This window comes from Garra rufa, chromosome 9 (genome assembly GCF_049309525.1).
Source record: "Garra rufa chromosome 9, GarRuf1.0, whole genome shotgun sequence".
NCBI classification, from domain to species: Eukaryota; Metazoa; Chordata; class Actinopteri; order Cypriniformes; family Cyprinidae; genus Garra; species Garra rufa.
Genome location: NC_133369.1, coordinates 6113717 through 6128351, shown reverse-complemented (window position 1 = coordinate 6128351; position 14635 = coordinate 6113717). Strand labels below are relative to the sequence as shown.

The 14635-nt window shown below is 34.3% G+C and overlaps 1 protein-coding gene across 1 annotated transcript in view; it reads right to left on the bottom strand.

Moving 5' to 3' along the window:
• The window catches only part of rftn1b (raftlin, lipid raft linker 1b), a 134264-nt gene that overhangs the window by 72110 nt on the left and 47519 nt on the right, over positions 1-14635 (bottom strand). Inside the window, exon 4 of the mRNA XM_073846978.1 lies at positions 3478-3586. Within this exon, the coding sequence (XP_073703079.1) occupies positions 3478-3586 (109 nt within the window). The remainder of the gene's footprint in view (positions 1-3477; positions 3587-14635) is intronic.

Below are 14635 nucleotides of genomic sequence, written 5' to 3'. Positions count from 1 at the left end.
CAAATATGAGCTTACATAGTTTATGATGTCCTCATATTTTTGGATTTTACTGTTTATGTAGTGTGCTGAGCTCAGCAGATCTTCTCAAAATGGTTCACAGACAATATCTTGAACATTTCTATTTGAAAATATTTAAAAATGTAATTTCTGTGATGCAAAGCTGCATTTTCAGCATCATTACTCCAATCTTCTGTGTCACATGACAGTTTAATAAACAGTTTTCAACATAATTAATATTAATTGCTTAACATTTTTGTGAAAATCATGAAACACTACCATTTAAAATTTGGAGTAAGTAAGATTAAAAATAAATAAATTAATACATTTATTCAGCAAAGGTGCATCAAAAGTGACAGTAAAAAAATGTACAATATTACAAAAGATTTATTATTTCAAATAAATGCTGTTCTTTTAAACTATTTTTATTCATCAAATAATCCTGAACAAAGTGTTATCACCTTTTTCACAAAAATATTAAGCAGAAAAAATGGCTTAAAAACATTGATAATAATCAGAACCTTAATAATTAAGTAATAATAATAATTTAGCACCATGATGTGACACTAAAGATTGGAATAGTGACTGTTAAAAATTCAGAGGAATAAATGTAATTTTAAAGTATATTAAAATAAAAAACCTCTACTTTAAAGTGTGATAATATTTCACAACATTACAATATTTAGTGCATTTTTGGTCAAATAAATGCATTCCTGGTGAGCATAAGAGACTGAAACCATTTTAAAAAAATCTTAATTATTCCAAAATTTTCACCAGGAGTGTACATCCTGCATAATATGAGATTAAGTAGTTTATAATGTCCTCATATTTTTGGATTTGACTTTTCAGTGTGGGGTTGTGCTGAGCTTAGCAAATCTTCTCAAAATGGTTCATCTTGACCATTATTTATGATATTGCAAATTTCAACAAAATTTATCAACATGGACGAACAGATAAACCTCTCACAGCGCTGAGGGCTTTGCGTAGCATCGCATTTGTGCTGTTGAAGATAAAAAGTTTCATTTTGAGCAGGTAGCTTCATTCATTTCCTCGTTGGAAGAACATTAAAACGATTGATATGCCACATTAGCCTAACAATAAAAGGCAGTTGAAAACAATATATTGCAAAAGCGGCTTGCTTTCTTCCACACCATCAGCTATTTGAAATTAGCAAGCGCTGATTACAATGGCAGCGGTCCGCCATTGACTGCCCTCTGCATCCCAAATCAGTCGAGCATCTACCACTTTATTGTCAGTTTGCGTTTGGAAGCCAATATTTGAATTCTCATCAAACCAAATTGAATCGCTAACTGTCAAGGAATGCTAATGATGCCATTTTCCATTATGCTGCTTTAATAAAGGCCAGCCTGAGGCCTGCCACCACTATCTCCATCTGACGCCTTCGCCCACACCAGCCGAATCAGTTTCCGTGAGGTGCGCAGGTTATTTTCTCTAAAATTAAGCTGGGAACAGGCCCGTCCTTTCCAGTCGCATTGTTTAATGCATATTGAACGCTGACGCCGGGAGTCCTGTCATTATATTTGCAACAATGATGCAAATGAAATTGCATAGATAAGAAGACATTTTTTTTCTCAGCGGCCTCTTCCGCCGGTGAAGGGGCACTGAATAATTTCCGAGTTTGATGAGACGGGGGGAAGGATCACAGTCGTGATGGATCATTGCGATTAATCACGCCCTGATGTGCACCGCAGACGCACCTCAGCAGCTCTGTGATCTTATATAGCGACTCCAAGAAGTATATAGACACTTGCAAGGAGTTCAGATTCAAGTTTGGAGTCTGTAAGATGTTTTTTATGCTCACCAAGCCTGCATTTATTTGAACAAAATTTGTGAAATATTACAATTAAAAATACATTTTGTATTGGAATATATTTTAAAATTTAATTTATTTATCTAAGCTGATTTTTCAGCATCGTTACGCTAGTCTTAAGTGTCACATGATCCTTCAGAAATCATTCTAATATACTGATTTATTACTTTTATTATCAATGTTGGAAACAAGTGCTGCTTAATATTGTTTTGCAACCTGTGATACTTTTTTTCCGGATTCTTTGATGAATAAAGAGTTAAAAAGAACAGCATTTAATCAAAATAGATTTTTTTTTAGTCTTTACTATCACTTTTTTTTATCAATTTTTGATCTTTGCTGGATGAAAGTATTAATTTCTTTCAAAGAGAGAAAGAAAGAAAAAAATGCTGACCACAAACTTTGAACAAGGTGTTTGCTTTTACTTAAAAGTATTCTATTTTAAATAAAAGCTGTTCTTTTTAATGTTTTATTTATCAAAGAATCCTAAAAAAGTATCACAGGTTCCAAAAAAAAGCAGCAAAACTGTTTCAAACACTGATAATAAATCAGCATATTAGAGTGATTTCTGAAGGATAATGTGATACTGAATACTGCAAGGAGTCTGTAAGATTTTTTAAATGTTTTTTAAAAGTCTCTTATTTTAACAAAATACAGTAAAAATTGTGAAATATTACAATTAAAAATACATTTTGTATTGAAATATATTTTGAAATGTAATTTATTTCTTTGATGCTAAGCTAAATATACATTTTTTGAATCATTACTCCGGTCTTCAGTGTCACATGATCCTTCAGAAATCATTCTAATATGCTAATATCTAATTTATTGCTTTTATTATCAATGTTGGAAACAGTTGTGCTGCCTAATATTGTTTTGCAACCTGTGATAATTTTTTCAGGATTCTTTAATGAATAAAAAGTTTAAAAAAAGAACAGCATTTAATCAAAATAGAAATCTCTTTTAACAAAGTCTTTACAATCACTTTTTATCAATTTAACACATCCTTGCTGGGTGAAAGTATTAATTTCTTTCAAAGAGAGAAAGAAAGAAAACAATTACTGACCCCAAACTTGACTCCTTTGGCTGAACAAGGTGTTTGTTGTTACAAAAGTTTTCTATTTTAAATAAAAGCTGTTATTTTTAATGTTTTATTTATCAAATGATCCTGAAAAGTATCACAGGTTCCAAAAAAAGCAGCAAAACTGTTTCAAACATTGATAATAAATCAGCATATTAGAATGATTTCTAAAAGATAATGTGACACTGAATACTGGAGTAATGATGCTTAAAATTCAGCTTTGCATCAGAGGAATAAATTATATTTTAAAGTATATTAAAATAGAAAAACACTCTTTTAAATTGCAATAACATTTCACAATATCACAGTTTTTTTCTGTATTTTTAATTAAATAAACGCAGCCTTGATGAACAGAAAAGTCTCTTTTAAAAAGCATTAAAAATCATACTGATCCCATTTTTTAAATATATACTGTATATCATATTTTTTGATGAATAGAAAGTTCAAAAGAACAGCTTTTTATTTAAAAGAAATGTTTAGCAACAGTTTAATATGCATGAGCAGATTTGAATATTCATGGCTCACTTATGTGCTCCTACTGTGCACAAGAAGCTAAATAGGAGGTTCTTACTTTCTTCACGTAGCCTTGGATGTGCTCCGTGGTGGGAATCTGGTCTGCAGACATGCATTCCTCTAGTTTGAGATGGTACGGCTCAAAGTCTGCCGGATTCTTCTCCCAGCTAAAAGAGAGAGAGAGAGAGAGAGAGAGAGAACACCGGTTTAATGTCAAACATACGACTCTTAAACAGGTGCAGATCAGCGATATATCACCGGCAAACTTGAAGTTCATTTTAGCGGCCTGATTATACAGCAAAGAAACAAAACGTAAGTGAGAAGATGGAGAACATCTGTTCACGAGGTTTATTATTGGAAACATTTTGCACAGCACTGTTAAGAAATGAGAGCTAGAAAGACACATTTGTACTAAATGAGCAGGTGTAATACTCCAGTTCTGCTTTCTGTCTCTGAGGTGATTTCCTTGGGCATTGTTAAAGGTGAAGTGTGTCATTTATTCAATGTTAAAATGCTTTAAATCCCAGCGTAATATGCAGAGACAACTGTAACTAAGATACTTGTAGGTTTATCACCAAGTTAAGTCTCCCTGTGCGCACTCTGGTAATAAAAAAGGTACAAAAGCTTTTGAAAGGTACTGATGTGTGCCATTTAGGAGCAAATGTGTATCTTTATAGCAATAGTTCATCCAAAAAAACGTTTTTCACCCTTAGGCCATCCAAGGTTAGTTAGTAGATGAGCTTGTTTTCTGTATCGTTTCTTATCATTACTTGCTCAACAATGGAGTGAATGGGTGCCGTCAGAATGAGAGTCCAAACTGCTGATAAAAACATCAAAGTAATCCACACCACTCTAGTCCATCAGGTAACATCTTGGGAAGTGAAAAGCTGTGGCACCCATTCACTGCATAGAATTCATTGTTGAGCAAGTGATGGAACGTGATTGACTGACGTCTGAACTTCATCCCATCTCCTCTGTAGCTTCTACCTCTACCTTAGACAAAACAACATCTTTACCATGATTCAAGTAATTTTTAAATATCTTTACCACGATACAATAATTTAAACGAAAATTCTTACCACAAGTGATACATTAATTTAAACGAAAATGCTTACCACAAGTAATTTTAACCAAAATATTTTCCCTTATAAGTAATTTTTAACCAACATCTTTACCAAGGTACAAGTCATTTTTTTCCGAAATCTTTGCCCCGATACAAGTAATGTTTAACCAACATCTTTACCGAGATACAAGTAATTTAAACCAAAATCTTTACTACAAGTCATTTTTAACCAAAATATTTCCCCTGATACAAGTAATTTTTTAATGAAATTCTTTACAGCAGTAATTTTTAACCAACATCTTTGCCAAGATACAAGTAATTTTTAACCAAAATCTATGCCCTGATACAAGTAATTTTTAACCAACATCTTTGCCAAGATACAAGTAATTTTTAACCAAAATCTATGCCCTGATACAAGTAATTTTTAACCAACATCTTTACCAAGATACAAGTAATTTAAACCAAAATCTTTACTACAAGTCATTTTTAACCAAAATCTTTGCCCCAATACAAGTAATTCTTTTAACCAATATCTTTACCAAGATACAAGTAATTTTAACCAAAATCTATGCCCCGACACAAGTCATTTTTAACCAACATCTTTACCAAGATACAAGTAATTTTAACCAAAATCTATGCCCAATACAAGTAATTTTTAACCAACATCTTTACCAAGATACAAGTATTTTTTTTTACAAAATTCTTTACCACAGTAATTTTTAACCAACATCTTTACCGAGATACAAGTAATTTAAACCAAAATCTTTACTACTGTCATTTTTTATCAAAATATTTCCCCTGATACAAGTAATTTTTAACTGACATCTTTACCAAGAAACAAGTATTTTTTTAACTGAAATCTTTGCCCCGATACAAGTAATTTTTTAACCAACATCTTTACCAAGATACAAGTAATTTTTTACCAAAATATTTTCCCTGATACAAGTAATGTTTTTACGAAATTCTTTACCACAGTCATTTTAACCAACATCTTTACCGAAATACAAGTAATTTAAACCAAAATCTACTGTATACCACAAGTCATTTTAACCAAAATACTTTCCCTAATACAAGTAATTTTTATCGAAATTCTTTACCACAGTCATTTTAACCAACATCTTTACCGGAATACAAGTAATTTAAACCAAAATCTACTGTATACCACAAGTCATTTTAACCAAAATACTTTCCCTAATACAAGTAATTTTGATCGAAATTCTTTACCACAGAAATTTTTTACCAAAATCTTTGCCCTGATACAAGTAATTTTTTAACCAGCATATTTACCGAGATACAAGTAATTTTTAACCAAAATTTTTACCACGTTACAAGTAATTTTCAACCAAAATCTTTACCTGGTATCAGTAATTTTTAACCAGCATCTTTACCACAGTAAAAGTCATTTTTAACCAAAATCTTTACCATGATACAAGTAATTTTTAACCAGCATCTTTACTGAAATACAAGTCATTTTAAACCAAAACCTTTACCTGATACAAGTAATTTCTAACCAAAATTTTGACCCTGATACAAGTATTTTTTAACAAATTGATACATTTCTCCAAATCTGTAATTTTTTATTTTTGTGTGAACTGTTCCTTTAAGGTACAATTATGGAATCTTTGGGAGTAAATATGGTAAGCAGCTTTTGTAAATTTTTTCTGAGAGTGTGGTGTTGGACTCGACTATTGGCATGTGTTTGGGGGCATGGTTATCTCTTTATGATTATGAATGATCCAAACTCAAAAGGTCTTTATTTCTTTCTCTCCAGAGGAACCCTGCAGAGATCCCCGTGAGGTGCTGATCCCAGAGACGCCCATTCTGGGGTCTTTTCCTCCCATCTTCTGTGTGCGTGTGACATTTGGGACCAAGATTAAACTCACTAACCCAGAGCTCTATCCAACCACAAAGTCGCAGCGCAGCAGGGCCCTGACTCACCTCTGTCATACACACACACACACACACACACACACATATGAATTCACACTTCCCGCCAACACACGGCCATCTGCTGCCTGAACACATTCCCCTCATGGTGTTCCTGCAGCACGTACGACTGGATCCTGCAGTCTGGCTTTAACATGAAGATAAACAAATCTGAGCAGCGTATGAACGGCAGAATGAAAGGCCTGTCTATTTAACAAGTTAATTTAGTGTGATTAGCAATAATAGAAAAGGAAAAACATGCTTTTGCGCAATTAATCATGGCCCCTGACATTCTGGTGAATTTTGAAATGTAAATAAGGAGATTTTCTACCATCTGAGCAATTGCGAGTCAACCGTCATGTAGCCACTTGTGAAAAAACACAGAAAAGCAAAGTTGGCTTCCAAATATACTTCAAATGCAGTCTCACCGTAAACTAGACATCTTGCACTGAATGCCTATTTTTTGTTTTGTTTTGTTTTGCTTTTTTTAAGAAATTAAAACATTTATCCAGCTAGAATGCATTTAATTGATCAAAATTGACAGTATACGCATTTATATTATTACCAAGAATTTCCATTTTTAAATAAATTGTGTTTTCTCACAATTCTGACTTTTTTGTCAAAACTTTGTGAAACAAACTCGAAATTTCTAATGCAATTCTGACTTTTTTCCTCTCAAATGTAAGTTTATATCTCGCAATTCTGACTTTTTTTTCCTCAGAATTGTGATATAAACTTGCAACAGTGAGTTATGAAGTTACATTTTAAGGAAAAAAAAAGATTGATATCAAAATTGTGAGTTTATATCTTACAATTCTGACTTAATAACTGGCAATTGTGTGTTATAAAGTCAGAATTGCGAGAACTCAAAAAAACAAACCCAAAATTGAAAAAAAGTCAGAATGAGTTTAAGTGTAGCAGTTCTGACATTTTTTCTTGCAATTGTGAGTTCATGTCATGCAATTCTGACTTCTCACAAATGTAAGTTTATATCTTGCAATTCTGACTTTTTTCTCATAAACTATTTTCTCATAAGCAATTGTGACTTATAAAGTTCAATTTTGAGGGAGAAAAAGACTAATATCTGAATTGTGAGTTTATATCTTGCAGTTCTGACTTTGTTTCTCAGAATTGTGAATTTGTTTATATCTCACAATTCTAACTTTATAACTCACACAGTACATGATTGACAAGTTTGTAGGCAGATATTTGCTGTTTGCTGTTATGAGACAACCTAAGACTACCGATACTGAGATCTCTACTAAAACATGAGGAAGACAATGTAAGAATCAAGAGATTTCAACTTTCTGTTTCTCTACTTCTCCATTTGCTCTCCATTGGATTTCAATAGATTTATTTTAAGAACTGAAATTATTGTTTAGTCACCCTATGCATCCTGTGGTCACTATGAACTGTTGCATTCAAAAGAACCACATACCGATTCTACTTTTGTATTCCACCGAAAAATACACCAGCATGAGGGTGTGTAAATAAAGACTTCTCACTTTTGCATGAACTTTTCCTGTAAAGAGATTACATTTGTGATATTTCTTTCCTACAGGCTTAATGCACCTACAGAAGAGCGATCCACGGTATTTGGCAGCGCCAAGGCTGTTTGTGGAAACGCTTTAGCGGGTTAAACAGCAGTAACTTTGACAGAAAAGATCCAGCCGCTTGCTCACAGGAGTGCCGCTTCTGGGAATAAAAAGCTTTAAGCAATGCTGATCTAGACTTCCTTCAGAAACGGTTCGCTCAAAGGTTTCTCTCAGACACGGATCTTAGACACAGCTGGGTTGCACCGTTGGCAAACGCCTGTTTGCCTGCGGATCATCTTAGTTTGTGTGTGTGTGTGTGTGTGTGTGTGTGTGTGTGTGTGTGTGTTTTCACCTCTCTCTATCTTTGCCCACAGGAATGCCGATATCACTGGTGCTGTCAGATTCAGCGTTTCCGGGTCTGGAGGCTATATCCAGCTGTGTGCATGTGCAATTCGGTGGCATTGCCATGACAACAACCTTCAATGGGATCCATCAAACCTAGGTATCCCCATCTTTAATCACTGCATTAATAATGTATCACATCTTTGTTGATGTCAGCTTATTTACCGAGCCATGAATAATGTTATTCAAGCATATCGGCCTTAATGGTTTCTGGTCCGTACCGGTACCCCTGCGAGGTGCTCGGCAATTATCAAAAAATGATGCATAAATCACCTGCCCTCGTCGCTGAAGTGGAACTGTAACTAAAATTGAACATGGGGGGGGGTTTGACAGTTGACATTTGGAATTATAAACACAGTCTGCTACCGCACACATTCACCGCTAGGTTATAAGTAATGCCCGGCAAATCGCTTTAAAACTGGCCTGCCGACGCTAATCCCGAGATACTCCTTCACAGTTGTGATGTTTGCGTCTACACGGGCCAGAAGAGCTCCTGCTTTAGCTGTGTAGCGTTTTGGGTTTTGGAGGGGGGGCTGTAGCAATGTCACCTACTATGAGCTGCACACACAGCAGCTAATCCTGATGTGGGAGACCTGGGCCTGGATCCAGAGATTCCAGGTGAATATTAAACACTGCTACATGTGATTGACTGGTGTTTGAACTCCATCCCATCTCCTCTATAGCTTCTAATTCTACCATACTAGACCAAACAACAGGTGAAGGTGGCAGGTCAGTTCCCTGTTTAAATTGCTTAGAGGTGGGTGATATGACCAAAATCTTATTGGTGGGTGATATGACCACAACGCAAGCAATTTTTAACCAACATCTTTGCCACAATACAAGTAATTTTTAAATAAAATCTTTACTACAAGTAATATTTAACCGTCTTTACTGTGATACAAGTAATTTTTTTGTCATATTTTTAACAAAATTTACTACAATAAAATTAATAACCAGCGTCTTTACAATGATTACAGTAATTTTTAAACATCTTTACCAAAATACAAGTAATTTTTAACAAACAGCTTTACCAAGATACAAGTAATTTTTAACAAACATCTTTACCACAATATAAATAATTTTTAACCAACGTCTTTACCGCGTTACAGGTAGTTTTTAACCAAACTTTTTTCCACAATACAAGATCTTTGCCAAGATACAAGTAACTTCTAACCAAAATCTTTACCCCAATACAAGTAATTTTAACCAACATCTTGACCACAATAGAAGTAATTTTTAAATAATCTTTACTACAAGTAATATTTAACAGTCTTTACTGTGATACAAGTAATTTTTAAACAACATCTTTGCCACAATACAAGCAATTTTTAAATAAAATCTTTACTACAATACAAGTAATATTTAACCATCTTTACCGTGATACAAGTCATTTTAAACCAAAATCTTTACCACAAGTAATTTTTTACCAAAATCTTTTGCCTAATACAAGTAATTTTTAACTAATATCTTTACCACAATAAAAGTAAATTTTAAATAAAGTCTTCACTACAATGAAAGTAATAACCAACATCTTTACAATTATTACAGTCATTTTTAACATCTATGCCACAATACAAGTAATTTTAAACAAATCTTTACCACGAGTAATTTTTAACTAACATCTTTACCACAATAAAAGTAATTTTTAATTAACATCTTTACTACGATATAAGTAATTTTTAACCAATGTCTTTACCTCGTTACAGTTAGTTTTTGACCAAACTTTTTTTCACAATACAATTAATTTTTAACTAACATCTTTGCCATGATACAAGTAATTTCTAACCAAATCTTTACTGTGATAACGTCATTTTTAACCAAACTCTTTACCACAAGTAAATTTTAACCAACATCTTTACCCTGATACAAATAATTTCTAACCAAAATCTTTACTGTAATACAAGTCATTTTTGACCAAACTCTTTACCACAACTATTTTTTAAAGAATTTTTTTCCACAAGTAATTTTAACCACCATCTTTGCTGAGATACAAGAAATTTCTAACCAAAATCTTTACCCTGATACAAGTAATTTTTAACCAACCTCTTTACCTTGATACAAGTAATTTTTAACCAACATCTTTACCACAATACAAGTAATTTTTAACCAACATCTTTACCACAATACAAGTAATTTTCAACCAACATATTTACCACAATACAAGTAATCTTTAACCAACATCTTTACCGCGATACAAGTAATTTTTAACTAACATATTTACCACAATACAAGTTATTTTACCCATCATCTTTACCGCGATACAAGTAATTTTTAACTAGCATCTTTACTACAAGTAATTTTAAACCAAAATCAACTAAAATCTTTACCGTAATACAAGTTATTTTCATGTATTACATATAAATCTTTACCTAGTATCAGTAATTTTAAACCAAAATCTTTACCACAATTCATTTTTACCTAAAATATTTCCCCTGATACAAGTAATTTTTACCAATGTCTTTACTGTCATACAAGTAATTTTTGCCACAATATACAGTAAGTAGTTTTCAAACAAAATCTTTACTACAGGATAAGTAATATTAAACAACAGTAAAGAATGCCAAGACGTTATTCCGTCTGAAATCAGTGATGCTACTAACTTAAATTGAAGCCATGCTTTATATTTCTCAACATTAATGACTATTTATTACATTTGGGAAATGTTAAACTCACATCAGACTTTTTGACAACTGGCAATTTTTCACTTAAGACGACCAAAACGTATCTTCATTGATGAGTTCTAACAATAGCCTCTCGCTTATAACAAAATCGGCCATTGTCTAAATCCCTTAATTACTTTGTCCATGCATGTGCCAGAGTTACTGGCACTGATAGATGTGCAAGACAACACTATAATTGCAGTATTTATTGCCTTAAAACTGCTCAATGTTAAAGCATGAAGGACATAATAGTATGACTATTCTTTAAAGCTGCTTTGAAACTGTCTGAAAAGTGCCTGTTAAATAAATTTTACTTGACAGATTAAAGATCAAATCTCAGCAATGAGGATCTGAACTGCTGTTCACATGCATTGTAGAGTCGTGGCCAAAAGTTTTGAGAATGACACAAATATTAGTTTTCACAAAGTTTGCTGCTAAACTGCTTTTAGATCTTTCTTTCAGTTGTTTCTGTGATGTACTGAAATATAATTACAAACACTTCATACATTTCAAAGGCTTTTATCGAAATTTACATGACATTTATGCAAATAGTCAGTATTTGCAGTGTTGGTCCTTCTTGTTCAGGACCTCTGCAATTCGACTGGGCATGCTCTCAATCAACTTCTGGGCCAAATCCTGACTGATAGCAACCCATTCTTTCATAATCACTTCTTGGAGTTTGTCAGAATTAGTGGGTTTTTGTTTGTCCACCCACCTCTTGAGGATTGACCACAAGTTCTCAATGGGATTAAGATCTGGGGAGTTTCCAGGCCATGGACCCAAAATTTCAACGTTTTGGTCCCCGAGCCACTTAGTTATCACTTTTGCCTTATGGCACGGTGCTCCATCATGCTGGAAAATGCATTGTTCTTCACCAAACTGTTGTTGGATTGTTGGAAGAAGTTGCTGTTGGAGGGTGTTTTGGTACCATTCTTTATTCATGGCTGTGTTTTTGGGCAAAATTGTGAGTGAGCCCACTCCCTTGGATGAGAAGCAACCCCACACATGAATGGTCTCAGGATGCTTTACTGTTGGCATGACACAGGACTGATGGTAGCGCTCACCTTTTCTTCTCCAGACAAGCCTTTTTCCAGATGCCCCAAACAATCGGAAAGAGGCTTCATCGGAGAATATGACTTTGCCCCAGTCCTCAGCAGTCCATTCGCCATACTTTTAGCAGAAGATCAATCTGTCCCTGATGTTTTTTTTTATAGAGAAGTGGCTTCTTTGCTGCCCTTCTTGACACCAGGCCATCTTCCAAAAGTCTTGGCCTCACTGTGCGTGCAGATGCGCTCACACCTGCCTGCTGCCATTCCTGAGCAAGCTCTGCACTGGTGGCACTCCGATCCCGCAGCTGATTCCTCTTTAGGAGACGCTCCTGGCGCTTGCTGGACTTTCTTGGATGCCCTGAAGCCTTCTTAACAAGAATTGAACCTCTTTCATTGAAGTTCTTGATGATCCTATAAATTGTTGATTTAGGTGCAATCTTAGTAGCCACAATATCCTTGCCTGTGAAGCCATTTTTATGCAACACAATGATGGCTGCACGCGTTTCTTTGCAGGTCACCATGGTTAACAATGGAAGAACAATGCTTTCAAGCATCATCCTCCTTTTAACATGTCAAGTCTGCCATTCTAACCCAATCAGCCTGACATAATGATCTCCAGCCTTGTGCTCGTCAACATTCTCACCTGAGTTAACAAGAAGACGATTACTGAAATGATCTCAGCAGGTCCTTTAATGACAGCAATGAAATGCAGTGGAAAGTTTTTTTCGGGATTAAGTTAATTTTCATGGCAAAGAAGGACTATGCAATTCATCTGATCACTCTTCATAACATTCTGGAGTATATGCAAATTGCTATTATAAAAACTTAAGCAGCAACTTTTCCAATTTCCAATATTTATGTCATTCTCAAAACTTTTGGCCACGACTGTATATCTCTGTATCCTTTAAGCATCACTGGGACGAAACCTCTGAGCAAAAGCATTTACCTCTGGAAGCTCTTCTACCAGTTTTAATTAACCATCTAAACCAGGTAATGACCAGCTCAGACCATCAGAAGTTGCTTTTAGCTGTATTTCTCAACAAATCCTCCTTTCATCTTTCATTTTGTTTCCTTTTCCTCCTCCTCAGCCCTTTGCCAGCTCTCTTGTCTTCTCCTCTGGACGTTTTTGGGTCTGTTTGTTTTGGGAGAGCGAGGAATGGCTACATGAAGGTTTTCTTTCATCTGCACTTTTCCTCCTTCTCCTCTGTGATTCCTGGGATTGGCAGGGGAGGAGTAGAGCTGTGCCCTGTTTGATATCTCGCCTCTCTCCTGCTTTTTTTCCGCAGGTTTATCCCTCAGGGCCGCTGCTGATGCGAGCAACTGTCTCCACGGTGACAGACGCCAAAGATAAAGCAAGGCAGCTTTGCTGAAGCCATCAAAGGTTGGCAGCCGCCTCAATACTACGATTCCTCCCAACACGCGCACATCCACGTACACGTGACAGAATCCGAGTCTGATCTTCTTTCTTCTTGTTTTGCTCTTGGTCTCTTGAAGTCTTCACTATGAGCAACACATGCACATCATCCCAACATCACACCTACTCTATGGATGAAACATGACTTCTTAAAGGTAGAGTTCATCTGAAAATTGTCATTATTTACTCACTCTCATGTTGTTCTGAACTCACTTTCATATCACTTTCTATCTTCCACTGAACACAAGCAAATCTTCAGAAGAATATTCACATATGACAAAATCGTACATTTGTCAGAAGCTCCTAAATGACACAAAACGCTAAAAAAATAACCATAAAAGTAGTCTATATAACTACAAATAGTCATAAAATAGCTTTGTGTGAGAAACAGACCTGACCTCACTATTCACTAAAAAAAATTCCCCTCCTCTCATATAGATCCTTGTTTGGCTTTAGTGATTTTTTTTATATAATTTAAGTAGTTAAAAAAAAAAAAAGTATTGACAATAAACATAAATTAAATAAAGATTTCAGAAGTTTCTTCTACTCACCAAGCATGCATTTAATTGATCCAAAGTACAGCAAAAACAAAATTTTGAAATATTTTTACCATTTTAAATAAATGGTTTCTATTTGAATATATTTTAAAATGTAATTTATTCCTGTGATTTAAAAGCTGGTTTTTTAGCATCATTACTCCAGTCACATGATCGTTCAGAAATTATTCTAATATTCTGAGTTGCTGCTCAAAAAATGAATAGAAAGTTCAGAAGAACAGCATTTTTCTGAAGTAAAATTTTTTTATCAATTTAAAGCATCCTTGCTACATAAAAGTATTAATTTCTATAACCCCCCCCCCCCCCCCCCCAAAAAAAAAAATTTGAATGGTAAAGTGTATATTGTATAATGTTTATTTCAGAGAAATGCTGATCTTTGGATCTTTCTATCATCAAAGAATCCTGAAAAAATGTTTTACTGTAAAAATTGAAAAGAATAATAATCAAAATAGTTTCTAGAACAGCAAATCAGCATATTAGAATGATTTCTGAAGGATCATGTGACACTGAAGACTGGCGTAATGATGTTAAAAATGTAGCTTTGATCACAGGAATAAATTACATTTTAAAATATATTCAAATGGAAAACAGTTATTTTAAATTGTAATAT